Consider the following 18,984-nt stretch of genomic DNA (forward strand, 5'->3'; position numbering starts at 1 on the left):
ACAGCATTTATTAGCAAAGATACTAAATTACCTATGAAATGAAAAGCTAAAGCTTTGCATAAGTATTTCAGCATAAAGCAAATGAATCACCACTGCATCATACCGTACAGCACATGATGTAGGAGGCAGAGGAACCTGTGCCCGGTCTAAACTGCTTGCTGCCAAAGAGCTTCCTGAACTTGTGTGAACTTTTTGTGTGTCTTGGTCCTTCTGCGATTTTGAGGTCTAGAGAGCAGCAGTGCAGCGAATCAGATATATACCCAGACATCATCTTGAAATATGGATGTGCTAAAGTTAGGGACTAGCTCAGTTAACTTGATCCCATTTTCAGATGCACCTTATCTTGGAATACTTGGATTCAAAATACACAGTGTGTTTTTGAATTGCATAGGAAAGTGTCCACAGGGAACCATCCATTTGCTGCACTTGGATATTTGATGAAACTGAACATCTTATTGCTTCGCAGTTTGATTTATATGGATTTAATGCTGTGTGCACTGATCTTCTACCTTAGCAAATGTACAAAAGGGTCACCATAAAGCTCAGTATTATGCAGAATGACCATTTCTGGATGGTGTATGTGATATTTTGAATATATTTCATATCCACTGCTGGTGTTCTCTAAGTTGCTAAAACCTACTATCGTCAGTACTGCAAGAAGTCGGTATTGTAGCCATACCATACAGCCTGTAGCAGATGTGATGTGCAGGTTATTTATGGATTGACTGATTGATAGAGCAGCACCAGTGTGCACGCAGGTGTCCTCCACAAGCTACACCATGTGCGCTAAACTAAAACATATGCACATATTATATGGTTTGATGCTAGTTTTGCTCATAACTTGATTTGTGCCATCCAACACCTGAATTTACCATGTTTATTACTAAGATTTTGTTTCGTGTTGTTTGCAGTGCAAGAAGGTCAAACCAGGCAGTATTCAGTATTAATGCTACTGCAGCATTTAGGCTTAGCACTTTCACCATATAAAACAGTGAGACATCATTTCCTCCTGTACTAATCTAGCATTCAGGCGAGGCGAGTTATACCATTTGAGGCTTCTGAAGTTACTAAAGAGAAGTGTATGGTCACCATTGGCTACCGAGTTTTGTGAATTATGTCTAAGAGTCTACAGCAGCAGACATTAAAGGATATCACATTTTAGTAATGTATCATTCAGATTGTTAGAGTAATAACAAGATGAAACTGTAATACATGGCTTAGTTCTCAGATATGATCTCTAAAGGGTTTGCTCCATTGATGCAAATCACAGTTAATAAAAGCCATCACTTGAAAGTCAAAACAATTAACTGTTAAAAATTCTGTGTTTAAATGATAAAATTCTTCAGGTCTCAGTAAACTAATAGAAAACAAAGCCACGTCTTTCAGTTTCATCCATTACTTAATACTCTTTAGCTGCACAACTACCTGGATGTAAAATAAAACAGGAATTAGCATTAAACAGGCTCAAGAATTCAGACTTCATTCTTTGTTTGTGCGATCTCTGACTGACTCGTTGTTATTGAGCGGTGGAGGCGGCGATTGCTTGCTCCTCATGCTCCGTCCGTCCGTGGCAGCTCGTGAAGTCTCCGTCACGAAGAGCCGAGTCACCCAGACTGAGGTGACAATGCGTTTGTACTCATTCCTGAAATTTCTGTTCAGTAAGCCATAGATTATGGCATTCAGACAGCTGTTGAAGTAGGCCATGAAGTAGCTGACTACAAAAAGCCACTCAGGGATACGAGGAGCCACACGGGATGGATCAATCGCCACCGCCAAGCCAATCAGGTTAAGTGGGGCCCAGCAAATGGCAAACAACACAAATACCACAAACATGGTGATGAAATTCCGTAAGTCACTTGGTCTTAGGCGAGGGCTTTCCTCTGTCTTCACTTTACGTCGCACCTGGATATGAACAGAGCATAGTGGATATGAACTGGGCTGTAAATGATGTTTGAAGGATGCATTACTGTATCTGCCTGAATCACAACTTCACACACATGTACAGAGAGGTCCATAGGTTTTTGTACAGTGATACAATTTTTGCAGTTTTGCCTTTGCCTCTCCACCACAGTGGAGTTCAAATCAGACAGTCAAGGTGATTAATGTCCAGACTTCCAGCTTTAATTCAAAGGCATTTAACAAAAGTATTGCATTGACTGTGTTTACAGTCATTTTTGTACACGGTTCCCCAGGCTTAAAAGTATGGACAAACTAACATAATGTTAAAAAAAATAAGGATCATTATTAATCCTTTGCAATAAATGCCTGAAGTCTAGAACCCAAGAACATCACCAAATACTGCATTTCCTCCCATGAGATGTTTGGCCAGGTCTTTACTGCAGCCGCCTTCAGTTGTTGATTGTTTGTGGGCCTCTCTGCTAGATCAGGTGACCAGAGGTGGCAAAAGTACTGACATTCTGTACTTAAGTAGAAGTACAAGTACTTATGTTAAAAAATACTTTAGTAAAAGTCGAAGTACTGGTTCAACTTCTCTACTTAAGTAAAAGTAAAAAATACAGGCTCTGAAATGTACTCAAAGTAAGAGAGTAAAAGTAGTTCTTTGGAGGATGTTTCTACAAGCTATTTTTGTGTAAAACTAACCAAACCTCATTACATATTATTGTAATAATATAAAATAATATTACATGAGAATACAAACGTTATTCCAATCTAAATTTTAATCCTAATGAATGCTCTCAGCTTGAAACTGTTATGTAGGACACAAACTGTGAAAGGGAATTTAAGCACAGCTCTGTTCTCTGTGTCCTCCATAGTAGAGGGTGACTGTGCCTCCACCTAAACACCAACATGAGGATACTCAGGGGTTACAGTGGGATTCAGAAGGTGGAGGAACCCTAAGATCAGCTGTAGTGGCTCTGCATGGGGAGAAGAATCACAGCTTTCTATTGTGAGCTCCAGTAAATGATGTTGGTGTGCAGGCTGTGATCAGCTGACCTGCTGCTGCTGCTCTGAGGTTTACTGCTCTGTGTGGATGAACTGAACTCACAAAGATGAAACCCAGTATTTCACAGCTCTCTGAGCTGATCTCCATCCCCTACACTGACAGCATACAGGCTGTAGAAATGTTGGATTCAGTGAATGAATCTCAGCATCAGCAGCTTTGATTCAAACTCATCTCTGCTGCACTGATGTAACCTGTAACTCTGACCATGAACACAGTCTCTGTGCACCAACACAGAGCTTTACTGTAAATACAGTACAACAAGCTAACCTAAACTGCAGTATTTTCATAGAATCTTTGAATTACACAACGTCAGCATACTTCAGTTTATTTTCCAGTCCTTACCTTTAATTCTAACCTCTCTTCTTCCTCTCCTCTCCTCTTTCTCCATCTCTGAGTGAACTTCTCTCTCTTTGCTCTCCCTGAAATACAGCAACTCTTCTTTTAGCTAGCTGTGTAACAAACTGCACACACTTTGTGTGTTTGCTGATATTTGTTGAGCATTTAGAAACGTTGCATTTACCTGCCACACGTTACTCCCTTCATGCTCGCTCCTCTTCAGTAGCGCTAGCTAAGCTGTTTATGTGCCGCAGCGCAACTTACGGACTCGGTCCGGCCCGCTGTGACCCCTGATTATAGCGCTATAAATGATACATTAATTATATGGGTTTGCGTATTTAATCCCTTTGTACGAGATAAGCCCCGATGATGGAGGATACGCCAGTATGATTGTCTCTTATGTGTTATTATTCCTCCGTTTAGTCTCAGATCGTTTGATGTTTGACGGCGCACTGACCTGAAATGCAAACTTCTCTCTGACGTGTTAAAAAGTAACGAGTCTGTTTGAAAATGTAAGAAGTAGAAAGTACAGATACTTGTGTAAAAATGTAGCGAGTAAAAGTAAAAAGTAGTCAGAAAAATAAATACTTAAGTAAAGTACAGATACCTGAAAAATCTACTTAAGTACAGTAACGAAGTATTTGTACTTCGTTACTTCCCACCTCTGCAGGTGACTGACTTGGCCACTGAAGAATATCCCACTTCTTTGCCTTGAGAAAACTCTTACGTTATCCATTTGTGCTGTGCTGTCTAATCAGTTTTGCAGCACTTGGCTGAATATGAGCACAGTGGGCCCCTGCACACTTCACAATTCATTCTGCTATTTCTATAAACAGTCACATAGTGACCGGATCCACTGGCAGCCATACATGCTCATGCCATAACATGACAGGTGATGTGGTATGCGCTTCATGAGCTGTTCCTTCTGTCCTGTTATAAGTTAACCTTGGTTTCATCTGCCCAAAACATTAGTGTTTTCAGAACTGGACAGACTCTTTTAGATATTTTCTAGCTTTCTGGTTCATGAGTGTAGCCAGTGGTTTGCATCTTGTTGCAAATGCTCTGTATGTACATTTACGAAGCTGCATCTTGATTGTAGACTTTGACAGTGATACATCTACCTCTTTCTTGCCAGTTCTTGATATTGTGAAGTTTTTTTCTTAACCATGTAAAGAATTTGTGCACCTGATTTGGTCACTTCTAAAGATTTTGGTATTCTCTAATTGTTTGATTTTGGTTTTTCAGAATAATGATGTCTTCCAATACTGGAATCAACTCCACATCTTTTTTTTGCACATAGTTTGCCATGAAATAACAAGACTGGCCTCTCGTGGCCATAAAACTAGTTATCAGTCAACTTCGAGCCTCTGAAAATGTCGGCTCTATAAAAATGGCTGTAATTCATAAACAGTTAATGCAGTTAATCCTTTGATAAACCATTTAACTTAAAGCTGAAAGTCCACTGCAGTGGTGTACAGAGGCAAAAATTGTGGTCCAGTATTTTCAAAAACTGTACATTCACAAACCCACACATAAACACACAAATCATAGGTACTAACTTGGTCAAATTTTTGCAGCTTTAACAGTTTTTTTTTTTAACTCGCTCTACAAATTAATTCAATGTTAAATGTCAAGAAGGGTTTGAAAAATAGGGTGATGATTTTCAATGCATTAAATAAATTCAAAAGGTGCACCGAACAGGTAATGTGTCAATTATTAAGGGCCAAAATTTCAGGGTCCAATCTGGATGAACCCTTGGAGTTTCTGTATTATTTAAAGCAGGTATCATTTTTACCGGTTGGTGGTACTGTGCTATTCTAAAAGTCTGCTCATTAATGTCGTTTTTGAGACTGTAAATGTACATGTAGAGAGCCTGGAGACTCACCTGAATAACAAGTACCCAAATGCGCAAATAACAAAAGGTAACCACAGCAATGGGAACCAGAAAGTGAACCACCACTACCGCCACTGTGTAGGAACTGCTGACATTCTGGGCGAAGGTGCAGGAGTAGACCCGTGGGTCATAACGCAGGGAACCAACGAAGAAATTCGGAACAATGGCCACTACGGTGAGCAGCCAAATTAAGGCAACAAACATCAAAGTGTTGCGATAGCTGTACAGCCGACTGTATGAGAATGAGTGGCAGATATAGCAGTATCTGTTCACTGCAATTCCAGTGATGTTGAAAATGGAACCGATGACACTGAGCCCCATAAGAAAACCACTGACCTGAACAGAAAGAAAGAGAGTGAAGTGTTTTTGTCAGGCTGTGTTGGGAGTGTGCTCATTGCTGCTGTAGTGGTAGTAAACTGAAACAAGCTGAAAGCTCTGTGGTCTTACCATGCACTGTGTGTTTCCCAGAGCCCATCCATCATGGAAAAGAGCATAGAGGACCAGTGGGTAGGGGTAGAAGGCTACCACAAGGTCAGCAAATGCCAGACTCACCACAAACACATTACCTGCAGAGAAAAACACGGAAAGATCTTATTTCTATTATATACTATATATTTACAGAAATGTGCATTCTGATTGTGAGTTGACTCTCATCTTATTGTCACAAACACCACAACTACTGCTCTCTTAGCACTAGATTTACCCTCTAATGTGAGCATGATGAATTCAGCTGTCACCTTCTCTTTCTGCGCATTTGCCTGCAAATGCTCAGAAACTAAAGCTCAGGCTTTAGTTTCAGTCATTAACTGACAACTCTGCAGTACATCTAGAAAATTGAACAAAATCATTGTGAGAACTATAAAATCCTCATTTCCATTGTTGTCACTAGTCAGTACGGATAAGCACCCTGGATAAGAACCCTGGTTGAAACAAATTATGTAATGAAGTTTTGTCTTGAGGAAATTGAGGATTGTCCAATTTGAGCATTTATTGACTACTGCTTGGGATACAATTTTCAGTGAACTAGGAGCCTATCTCAGCAGGTCCAGCGTGGCATGGTTGTTGGCTGTGAAGGCCGAGATTACAAAAGGTTCCTAGCCTCTGCCCCACAGCTGATTGCCTCATTGCAGGCAAAGTTTTTATCAGGAATGGCAGAGTCACTGTTTTGACAGAGTAGAAGGACAAGAGCGTGAACACAGCACTCGGGGCATGCAAGCCTCTTTTTTTTCATCTAGCTAGTCCCCAGCCCAATCCAAAGAATGGTTTGGTCACTATATCTCAGTGGTGCACATAAAAATGACAAATTGTTTTGCTTAGCTTAAGAAAAGCTTTGGCGTGACCCTCGTTGTTGATTTGAATCAACTGTTTTCATCCATGCTTTTAGTTGCATTATTGTCAGGTACCTATGTTTGCAGTGTTATTTTAGCAGAACTATCTGAAAACATGTATATTATATGAAACTGTAGTTTAGTCCATGCGTACAATCAGATTTTTATATGTTTAAAGGTGTCTGTAAACCTGTATTGGATTTGCTATTCAGAGCTGGGAATATGTCAACACAGGCCCCCCTTCCAGTTGGAGGTCTTTTTACACATAATTTTTGCTACACTTTTACACTTGTGCCATGGTAGATTTGCAAATGCCTGTGGCGATTTGCAAATGTGTGCAGAGATTTTTCTTCTTCTTTTTTCTTTTTAACTCGGGGTTTTGTTTGCCCTGAGCTCAGGCTGACAGGCTCTCACTGTCAGGCCGTGTACCGCTCTGCCTGCACATATCTAATCTGAAATTCAGCTCATTTCACCACACTAACCTCCAATCGTGTGCTAAGCTTTTGGTATTGTTGAATATACTAAGACTCCACGTTCATGCATGCATGTTAAGTCAGGATTAATTTCCTCAACAGAATCCTCACTGCTGGATTCTTTGAGAGCTCCCTGTAATAGCAGGGCTGTTTCAGGTTAACTCAACTTCATAACTGTTTGCCATAAATAATCATCACATGCACATGTACCTGACATCACCATTTCCAGTGCTGCTGAATTAAAAAGTGGTGACCAATAACACTAGTAGGTGCATTACTTGGAGATGTTGGACTTATTTCAACCAACCAAAAAAAAAATAAGAAAAAAAACAAAACAACACCAACATATGTCCAGATATAACAGGGCAGAGCACCAATAGGTCATTCTGTCTTTTACCTTCTAGTTTTCATATCTCTGGCTCACTCAGTGTTTTATCTGCTGACGCCTACGGAGGTGATTTGAAAGACAGCTTTTGTGCTCACGAGGTGAAACATCTACCGATCATTCCTAGTCCTCCTCAGTGGTGATGGCAAAGGATGAAGGCCTCTTTGCATGGCAAGTTCACAGACACATCTCAAAGAGATTGGGGCGCTTACTGTGTCTTGTATAACTGTCAAACTATGTCAAAGGTACACAATGCATAGCGCACCAAAAATGTATTTATAGCTAAGCCATGAACACGTTTCTTCTTTTGAAACTATTGTACATGTGGCTTTGGTGTGTGTGTGTCTGTCAGTCTTGTGCTGCCACTATGCACCTCGAGTGACAATGAGAAATAAGTTATTCAGCATGGATGGACAGCAATCACTTTGATATCCCAGTTATATCCCAACAAACCCCGTGAGACCAGATTGTCACAGATGGCTTATAGGCTTCAAATGTAAATGTCAATGATGAGCAGTACTTTTCTAAGCATACAGGGGATGTTTTCTTACACAAAATGCCATCAGGCTTAGAACTGAGATCCCTTGCTAGTGTGCCAATCAGAGGTTATTTTTATATTTGGATTTTAAATTGATTTTTATTACTTATGATAATATTAGTTGCAAATAAACATCTGTTTTAGTTTAAGGAGGGCATAACAAAAATATAGACTGTTATGCACTGTTGTTCACTGTAATCATTTCAATCATTTAACACAATTAACACTTAGATGTGCTGTGTGTATGTGACAGCATACATCAGTCGCAAACCACAAATATAAGAAAAATGTCTATGGACAGCAGGATTTATGTGGCAAATGCAGCATGACATCTTCAATTAAAGGCTGATAAGACTTCATAATCCAAAACTGTTCATTTCTTCCAGTGTGTGTGTGTGTGTGTGTGTGTGTGTGTGTGTGTGTGTGTGTGTGTGTGTGTGTGCGTGTGTCTTTTGTACAGTTCTCCAATGTTCTGATAAAGCATAAATTATCTGTGGATAGATTAATGTTCATTACTGACAGTTGTGTTTGTATAGGCGTGCATTTCCCACATCAATAGTTAAATTAAGCAATGCAGAAAGATGCATAAAACATGGAGATAAACATGCGCACAGTGATGTATAGGGATCAGCTCCAACATTAAAATCACTGACAGGTGAAATGAATACCATTTATCATCTCATTACTATGCAATACTCTGCCAGTAAATCCTAGGTCCTGCAATTGCTTTACTGTGATGGGTTGCTGAAGACCGATACCCCCAAATGGCTCTCCTCAATGGCCTGTACCAGCAGACGAATGTGCCCCATGACAAAGCAAAAAAAAAAAAAGAGGTTTAGAGCTTCTTTTTGATGTAACTTCCTGTTTACCAGAAATCATACTGTCTGGAACTCTTGACCTCCACAACCTCAGCTCTTTAAGGAGTTACATAAAACCCTTTGCAAGGAACCTGGGAGGGATCTTTGACAGATAAATGCTGCTGGTGAACTAACTTCTTTCAGCTTTGGGTACTTGCAAACGTGAAGCGGTTTCTCTGCTTCAGAAATGTTTACGAATGCCTTTCATTTCATCTCGACTTGGCCGTCTTAACAGTCTTTATTCAGGTGTCAGTCTATCATTGCTCGGTCAACTGCAGCTGGTCCAAAATGCTGTAGCTCAGCTACATGTAAGCGAGGCCACATTCCTCATATTCCTCACACTGGCTGCCAGTCAGCTTTAGAATTGATTTTAAGATTTTAGTGTTTGTTTTTAAGGTACTGCATGGGTTGGGGTCTCCATACATCTCTGATCTCTTAACTTTGCAAATTCCCACTACATCACTGAGGTCTACTGAGCAAATGCTGCCAGCTGTCCTGAGGTCCAGATTAAAACATAGGGATGACTGAAGCTGCTCTGAAACTGTGGAGCAAACTGCCTCTTCACATCAGGACCTCCGCAACATTCACACTTTTAAAACCCATTTGAAAACCCATTTTTTATTTGACATTTAAACCAGAATGAGTCTTGTGTTTAGGTCCTCTCTCCTGTGAAACCATAAAAGGTACTCAGGAACAGCCCAAGCCTATGTCCATGAACTGAAGGAACAAGTGAATGTGAGCAAATACATGGACAACATGTCTTGTTAAGAAATACTACTTAAGACTGGGACAATTTCCTTTTTTGTACAGTCTTAATAAAATTCTCCTACTTTGCAAAAAAATGTAAGCAACAGTCAGAGTACCTGGAAAAATCAGATGATTTTAATCACAGTCATTATGGCAATAGACTGTAAAACATTTAATGGTCTGTAAGTGTCTTCGAAAAATGAATGAACCATTAAACAATGAAGCAGATAGAGAGCTAAAGCTGACTTTAGCAGCTAAATGTCTTTTTGAAGTTTCCTTTAAATTGGCTCCCCGTTATTTCAAAAGTTATCAACCTGCCTTCAAACACCAAGGTTTTCTTCACAGTCAGAAATGAAAAAGTTCTCTGCTAATTATAGGAATTTCATTATCAGATTCTTGTTGTTGTACTGAGTCACATCAACCACAGAAAAGAGTTTTGATTACAAACAGTGGCAGTTCGGCTGCATGTACTGAAATTTCAAATTATAACATATCTGGTGAAGCCATGTTTCCTTCAAAAAAAAAAAAAGCTTCACAATGCTAAAAGAAGAAATCGGCACAAGAGACAAAAACTTTTGAGCAGGGAATTTTTTTGAAAACTGCATTTACACTCAAACATGATTTTTTTCAGCTGATCAAAAGTTTAAGAGCCAAAAGCTGTGCAAAAATTCGGATTCCAGGTCATTTTCTGTCAAGTCATTACACTGCCAAGACCTCCTGATGGCAAAAGCAAAAAAGCTCACTGACTTTGAACGTGGTAGGATTGTTGAGCTGCATAAGCAAGGCCTCTCACAACGTGCCATCGCTGCTTAGGTTGGACGCAGTAAGACAGTCATTTTGCATTTTTTAAATGATCCTGAGGGTTATGGAACAAAAAAATCAAGTGGTAGACCCAAAAAAAATTTCACCAGTGCTGAACCGCAGGATCCGATTGGCTGTCCGTCAAGACACGGGACGATCCTCTACCCAAATTAAAGGGGGGGTACCATCATGATTTGGGATGCGTTTTCCTTCTATGGAACAATGGTGCTTCAGGTTGTGCAGGGGCGTCAAACAGCAGCCGGCTAGGTGGAGATGTTGCAGCAGGCATCCCTCATGACTGAGGGCCCTCGTCTGTGTGGTAATGACTGGGTTTTTCAACAGGACAATGCTGCAGTTTGCAATGCCCGCCTGACAAAGGACTTCTTCCAGGAGAATAACATCGCTCTTTTGGACCATCCTGCATGTTCCCTTGATCTAAATCCGATTGAGAACATTTGGGGATGGATGGCAAGGGAAGTTTACAAAAATGGACATCAGTTCCAGACAGTGGATGCCCTTCGTGAAGCCATCTTCAACACTTGGAGCAATGTTCCCACTAGCCTCCTAGAAACACTGGCATCAAGCATGCCTAAACGATTGTTTGAAGTGATCAACGAGAACGGTGGAGCTTCTCATTACTGAGTCCTTTTTTTTGACACTTTGATTTCTGTTTTGAGGGGGTTTTTGGGTTTTTTGACCTATGGTCTTAAACTTTTGATCAGCTGAAAAAAATCATGTTTGAGTGTAAATGCAGTTTTCAATAAATTCCCTGCTCAAAAGTTTTTGTCTCTTGTGCCGATTTCTTCTTTTAACATTGTGAAGCTCTACTTAGAACCTTCTTAAGATCCAATACCGCAAAATGCAAATTCTTGCAATTTTTTAACTGGTCTTAAGATTTTGATCAGGAGTGTATATGTGTGTGTGTGTGTGCGCGTGCGTGTGTGTGTGTGCGTGTGTGCGCACGTGTGTGTGTGTGAATATAGTTTAATTTGAGAGGGAATGAGCAATAATGTATGTTTCAGACATGCTGCAGTTATTGGGTAAATATGACATATGATGGTGAAATATGATAACTCGTTTTTTAAATTATTGTTTCATTATTTTAACAAATGCACAATGCAACAGGACTGAGGTCTTTTTGACTTAAACGCCTTAACAACAAACATGAATGGAGCAGTCCTGTTGTAGATACAGTAGGTAGCTCCTCTAGGGCCGTATAATAAGAAAATAATAAGATAAGCAGCCACATGCTACATGTGCACTGCGTTCTCATGGACATAGAAATTTGGATTTGTTTTTGAGAGACAGCATTAGCTGACTTCTTCATTCTGTCATCAGACAGCAGCAAGCATTTGACAAAGCAAACAAAGTGTCCCATATGTGTGAGTACACACAGATTCATGCTGAGACACTTGTGAGAATTTTTGAACCATCTGTTTGCCAAGCTATGGATTATGAAGATGATCACATTTTGCAATTGTTCACAGATGAAGATCTACGCTTAGTGCAACGTAAAATGTAGCTACATTACACTCGGGTTGCACAATTAATCAAATTTTAATCTCAATCACGATTTTGGGTTCCATGATTAAATGAGCATGACTGAGTGATATTTAAAATGCATGCTCCACCAGTTGAAAAGCAATGCAAAAGAAAATCAAGCACTTCAAGCATCAGTGTCTGATCATGCACCCACCAATCACAGCTGTTCCCTGCACGCGGCAGCTTGAAGTTCCTGGACTAGTGTGGGTAAGAAAAATTACATTAGAATACAGATATACAACAAAATTCAAAGGTCTGACACAGCAGAAGGCTAAAAACATGTTCCTAGAAGTGGCTCATCATCCATTGTTTGGATATCCTTCAGATTTAGACAGTGATGTTAAGAACAAGAACAAATCATATGCAGAGTGCCGTGTATGCAGTGCAAAGCAACACAACTAACTTATTCAGCTACCTGAAAAGACACCACAAAGCACAGTATAATGAATGTAGGAAGGCCAAGGAAAACAGTGCAATGGTTGCCAACCTGAACTGTGCAACATCAACTCAGATGTCCATAAAAGAGGGCCTGTGAACGCATTCAGCTCACAAAGACATACTCAAATCACCAACACAATCACATTCCATTTGGCCAAAGATGTGTGTCCATTAAACATGCTGAGTAAAATGGTCATTTTACCGGACAAAAGAGGTATTATCCCCTCATGCAATTGTTATTTTTGTAATACCTGCACTGTATCCAAAACAGTGCAGAGGAAACAGAGGGCTCGCACAGCTGTTCTGTACCTTGCCACAAGTTTTAGTTCCATCCATCATGCAACTAGAGTGAGTGTAGTGAAAGACTATATTATTTGTCTGCAAAGATTAATTTATAAAGATTTATAAAGAGACTTACTTTTATGTTAGTTTTTGGTAAATATTTTTCATGTTACTTCTAAGAGATGCACTGGATTTAAGTGAATAAGGAGGGTTCATTTTATTTCCATGTGAAGATGTTACCACAGTGTTCTGTTTACACAACAGTGCAAGAAAAACATTTTTTGGCACTAAAATCAATGAATAATCGTGACGAAGGTAATCCCAATATTGGACAAAATAATTGCGATTATCATTTTGACCATAATCGTGCAGCCCTACAATACACTACAACCTTATTTACACAGGAAGCTGCAGATTGGGTTTGATTAGGACCCCATCCTTAGAATTTGCAAATTTCCACAAGAAACACATATACGGTCTGAAATGCAGAGTTCACATTGCAGTGATATACCTTCAGTCTTTGTTGGATTGTTGCACTGCTCACAGTGAGTGACGCTGGTTTTGTTGCGTGTTGTTGTCTCTTGGTTTTTTTTTTGGTTTTTTTGGTGTGAGTAACTTACCTTTTCTTGTCCTCTGCACAGTAATGTGGAAGTTTGGAGAGAGTGAGACACTGTGCTGGGGAGCAGAGACTCTTGGAGAAACTGAACCCTGGAAATTGCCCGCTGGATTAGAAATCTGGACTTCACTACTGGGAACCCTCGTTTGAACTGTTGCAGTACATCTGTGTTTGCAAATAAACTTGTTGAACTTTTTTTTATCAGAATAACTATTGAGTTGTTGACAGAAACCTGATCTTCTTTGACAAAAAAAAAAGTGCAAATCTTAGAAGTATAATAAACAAAGAATCAAAAATCATTTTATGCATTTTCCCTCAACATCTATAAGAAATGCCTTTTGGGAGGAAATGACTTTTTTTCCCTCTAATTTGCCTTTTTTCACATCTTTCCTGTGGGAGGACATGCAATGCTGTTTTGCCTTGTCTGCATTTAAATTTGTTTTTAGTGAAGGAATTGGGGCAAGGAATAGATGGTAATAGAAAGATGACAGAAATGGAAACTGAGTCCAGAAGTGAGTGATGTGGAAGCGAAAGTGGTCAGGCGTGATAAAAATTGCATTTTCATGAGAAAATACTGAAAGTGAGAAGTGGGCAAAGGCGGATAAATGTAATTCCTACATGGCATGGCTGTGGACAATTAGGCACCCCGTTATTTCATATTATATGATACACATCTCCAATGTGAAAATTATACAAGAGGAATAAGTATGGTCTCTTAGTCTGCAGCGATGAGTAAATAAACCTATTAGCAGAAAAAGTAAAATTAGGAAGATGGGGAAACATGAAAGAAAATTAAAGGTCACCAGAGAATAATACTGTTTTCAGGGAATTAGCTTTTCTATTTATTTATCTAATTATTTATAATTAGTTGTGTAAAATTGCTGTGCAGTTTACTATTTTATTGCACCAACCAGAAGCAGCCCTCCTAATTTTGTTGTACTTTGCCTACTACAAGGACAATAAAGGTTTTCTATTCTTCTTCTGCTCTGAGCCAGAGCTACACTCACCGGCCCCTTCATTAGTTACCCCGTGCTAGTGCTGGGTTGGACCATATTTTGTCTTCAGAGCTGTCGTAATTCTTCGTGGCACTGATTCAACAAGATGCTGGAAACATTCCTCAGAGATTTTGGTCCATATCAACATGATATAGGATCACACAGTTGCTGCAGATTTGTCGGCTGCACATCCGCGATGTGAATCTCCTGTTCTTCCACATCCCAAAGGTGCTCTATTGGATTGAAATCTGGTGACTGTGGAGACCACTTGAATACAGAGAACTCATTATCATGTTGAAGAAACCAGTTTGAGATGATGTGAGCTTTGTGACATGGCGTGGTACCCTGCTGGAGGCAGCTACTAGAAGATACGAGGATGGACAGTCAGCAACAACACTCAGGTCCTGTTCTGACAGGAATGGCAACAGGTACAGTTACTAGCCACACTTGTTAACAGCAGCTCTCTCCTTAACGATCTATGCACTAGGTAAATTGCTGAAAAGACAAAAGATAGAAAAACATTACAATAAAATACAAACTGTGCTAGTGAGTGTCTGTCAGTGAAAGTGAAGAGTTGCACTTCAAATTTGAATAAGTAGCTTCTACCTGATTGCAGTTTCACAACACTGACAGCCCACTTGCAAGAGAATGACGTCAGTGCCCCAGCTTCCCAACAGCAATAGCTAGATTTTATTTCAACTAAAGCTGCTACTCCACGGGAAGTTATCAGTATTTAGTTGTCTGGACAATGCAACCAACTGCAGGAGGAGTGGCAAAGAGCTGTTAAATTGCTTGCAATTTTGTAATGTAACAAGTTTGTTTTAAAGTAGCATTACAGTGTATTAGACACACACCTTTTCATATGCTGGGGGGAATTGCTGAAACACTGCACAAGATAGATGAGTAATACCAGTTTTCTCATAATGTTGTAGGCACGTTGTAGGCAAGCAATAAACAATCTTGTCATCACTACCATACAGTGCATCATACATCACCAGTGCATGTCGGTCCATGCTGGCAGTTCTCTGTGCCAGAAGCTTAATCACTCTAGTACTCTGCCTACCGCCTGGTCATACATATCAATCTCAGTCTGGCTCCTTTCTTGCCACTCCTTCGTTGTCTGTTCTTTATTTTATTAATTCACTCAGCTTCTCTTCCAGTTTCACAACCAGTGAGTGTTACTTTTGAGCGATATGACCCATTAATCATCTTTCATCGCTCTCTGGTAATCCTGCTTTTTAGACCTTGTTTTCAGAGGTTGAATGTTTTTCTCTGAGTTGGAGAGAAACACACACCCACACACACACACACACACACAGGGAGAGACTCGATTGTGTCGAGCCATGTTGCAAATCTGAAATGGATTAAAAGCAAGTCTGACTACCACAATTTGAAGAAAATTGTTGTAAAAGTGCAACTTAAACAATCTCTTGAAATATTATATATACTGCATAAATTCACCAAAGACGAAGTAAAGTTTGACTCTGCCTTTCAAAGTTCAAGTTGAATAGGAGACATCACCTAAAGTTAGTTAACTCTCAGAAGCTTACTGCAGCAGCAAGGACAAACACAGCCTACAGTACAGTTTCTATTTGATCCGTGACTTACCAAGTTTTCTACTCACATTTGGCTTGAGACACACAAACTTATTTGACCCTCCGGTTATTTCTGTCAAAAGTCAGCCTGGTTAAGTTAATTGGTATAAACATCCCCGAGGTCATATTTTAATTAAAAAAAAGTGCAGCAATTTATCCAGTAAGAATTGACAAGTCCTCTTGATTTGACTATCTATATTCACCTGGAAATTAGTACTGGACTCAAACACATCAAACAACGACTTGCATAATTGTATGGGAAGCAGATCAATTAAAAAAAAAAAAGAACTGTTAATGCTGCATGATTAGAAACACCAAGCACAAAGACTAAAGCTTAAAAACTGGTGTGCTTTTTATACACAACCTAAAGGAGTTAGAGATACAAAATCACCAGTCAGTGATGATGTCCTTTCCTGACATTAGAGGACATGATGAAAAGTGTATTCACCCGGGGATGTTACTGTGCAACTACATCACACTGCATCTACCTGTGTAATAAAATGCAAGTGGCTACTTTGGTGGAGGGCTGTTGTTTCAAGTGTCGGTAACAAAACGGTCCAGAAAGTCTGATTTTAATAGCAGATCCACGAGTTTGAAGCTTTACAGACAGCAAAGAGCAGCACAGAAGTTGAAAATTCTCTGAGGCAGGATTTTACAACTCTGGAAAGTTATCATGATGACAAATCTGCATAATCAGTGCCTTGCTGGATAATGGCATTTTTTTGGTCCAGCCAGGGTTGAGCCTGAGTCACTGAGTTACTTAGCTGCAGCCCTCAGGCTCCCCAGCTGCATTTAGCTCTCATGACCACGAGAGATCGCATGTTAGGTAAACGTAACCATTTAAACAATGGTCATATGAAGTCTTAGTTCACATGTTTACCTCTGTCTTAAAAGAATAAGCTGAAATGCAGTTTCAGGCAGTTGCACCTCTGACCCCCCCCCCCAAAAAAAGCATCACATGGGCTCAATCACCTCTAGCTCAGCTACATTACTGCTGCACTTCAAGCCCTCGGAGGTCAGCAAATATTCTTAAGCTGGTGTTAAGTTGCTGTGAGAGCTGCAAAGTCGAAAACACTCGCTTGTGGAAAGTGTGTAGGAACCGGCCGCTGAATGTTTCGGTGCATATGATTCAGCTGCTGGTCGGCTGCCGCTTTGAACCCAGGCTTCCAAAGAAGCTCTGCTTTTAGCTGCCGCCCTCAGGTCTCTCTCTCTATTTGCCTTTGTCGCCTCCTTTTAAATTGCACCACCACGGAGTGTTTACAGAGTAAACAATGTGCGACACTCAATACGAAGCCTCCTCAAGAAATACATTAACCTTAAGTAACCACAGGCAGTGTCTGTGGTGTTACAGAGTTAAAAAACTAGCTGAGCGATATCTAATGCAACATGATGTAATAAGTAATAAACAGCTTTCACTGTGGGAGCATAAATAATTCTCAATAACTTATATAAACAGTAAAAAAAAAACTCGCCAAATCTGAGTGCAAAAATTAAAGCATTTTTGTTCATGTTGTTCCGATTGCTTATGGAAGGTTGCTGCTCACCTATAGAAAGGTTTATCTAAACATTATGAACAGTTTTTTCTTCCTGGTAAAGGCAACGATGTGACGTCCCTTTGCTATTGCTTTTTCTTTTTTTTTTTTTACGCTTTATTTTTTTTATGAATAACAAAAAGCACGCTGAATGCAAAACCAAACCGAACCCTCATACTTTACACTAATTAAATGAGAAGCAATTAACTGCCTCACAGCACAACTCTAGTTTCAGGCAAACCACCATAACTGCTGAGTAAATCACCTTCATAATACTGAACAACAACTTAAATCATGTTCAGTCAGGCACAAAGAAAGGGAGAAGGCACAGAGGGGAAAGTGTAATGAAACAAGTGAAATCCAATGATTAGGTACGTTGACAAAATTGCTCATTAAAAGAAGGGCTTGCTCACAGTTATAGAATAACAGCAACAACAGTGGCATTGGTAATTGCGATGTATTAAGTTTAACATTGTGCAACATTTTAATAAAGAGATGCTTTACAGTAAAAGGTTTGTGCAATGTTTTCCAAATACTTTACAATGCAAATGTGTGATCTGTTTGCTCCCGTCCACAGAAAATTTACATATTAAACTACAATCGATGCTTCTATTCAGCTTATAGAGCAGAGGGTCACTCTTCTGGCCTCTCTGCTGTCACACAACTTAGCAAATGGCCCAAGTGACACCAACTGATCCAAGCCATTCTTCCTCTTAAGTGAGCATCACTATGTACTGCTGTGATAAAATGGTTATCTTGCTGATCACATTCATCTGAATACCAGTTTACATGTTGGGCCAGTGGACCTTATGGTGTGTATTAGCACACCTGGATAAATTGCTTAGACATGTGAAAATTGTGCCTTTAAAATGCATACAATGAATTATTCAGTATGTCATCTGCTGTCTGGGGTGTGTGTGTGTGTGTGTGTGTGTGTGTGTGTGTGGGGGGGGGGGGGGGGGGGGGGGCTTCTCTGATATTAGGCTATAACCAACTGGGATCTTTCTCCACACTCAACAGAAAATTGATGGAGCTATTCCATGGTAATAGAAAAGGTAGATGACCAAAGAGCTTATTTCAAAGTGCCTAAAGTTGCTGCTCAATTATTGTGACCACATTCAAAAGAATTTCCACAGTATGACGTGTATGATATCTACCCCAGTATTTTATACTATATCATATTGGCTGTGCTAAAGTGAGGAAGCAAAAGTAACTGCAATTTCAACTCAGTGAAAGAAAGATGTCAGCAAGAGAATAATATATGAATAGCCGTAGCGTATGGAAGTGCACAGCATAACTGTATGGAATGCCAAGCACTTACAGGAGCCTGTATTTACATAATTAGTAAATACAAATTACAAAGAAATAAAAGAAATAAATCTGATAAGATTTAGCACAGTAAGGAAAATAAATTGCTATTACATGCAGTGAACATCATACAGTACTTGGTGAACAGACAGATGGCTGTGTATCATTTGATAACTGAAAAACATGGCTCGCTACCCGTACATAACGGCATCGAATTACAACGTAAAACCTCTCAGTATTGAGGCCTGCACTGTATTACATTTATCAAATCAAGTATCTCAGCAGCAATATCGCTGCACTGAATTGCTCCCCTGTCTGCACTAATGAGAGACAGTGTTCTAAATACTGTCGG

The 18,984-nt window shown here is 39.8% G+C and overlaps 1 protein-coding gene across 1 annotated transcript in view; it reads right to left on the reverse strand.

Moving 5' to 3' along the window:
- Window positions 1–1,479: 1,479 nt before the first annotated feature.
- mtnr1bb (melatonin receptor 1Bb) overlaps window positions 1,480–18,984 on the reverse strand; it is a 42,667-nt gene continuing 25,162 nt past the window's right edge. The window contains exons 2-4 of the mRNA XM_030746325.1: window positions 5,643–5,761; window positions 5,187–5,531; window positions 1,480–1,902 (exon numbers count right to left, since the gene is read on the reverse strand). Of these exons, the coding sequence (XP_030602185.1) occupies window positions 1,480–1,902; window positions 5,187–5,531; window positions 5,643–5,761 (887 nt within the window). The remainder of the gene's footprint in view (window positions 1,903–5,186; window positions 5,532–5,642; window positions 5,762–18,984) is intronic.

This window comes from Archocentrus centrarchus, chromosome 14 (assembly GCF_007364275.1).
Source record: "Archocentrus centrarchus isolate MPI-CPG fArcCen1 chromosome 14, fArcCen1, whole genome shotgun sequence".
NCBI classification, from domain to species: domain Eukaryota; kingdom Metazoa; phylum Chordata; class Actinopteri; order Cichliformes; family Cichlidae; genus Archocentrus; species Archocentrus centrarchus.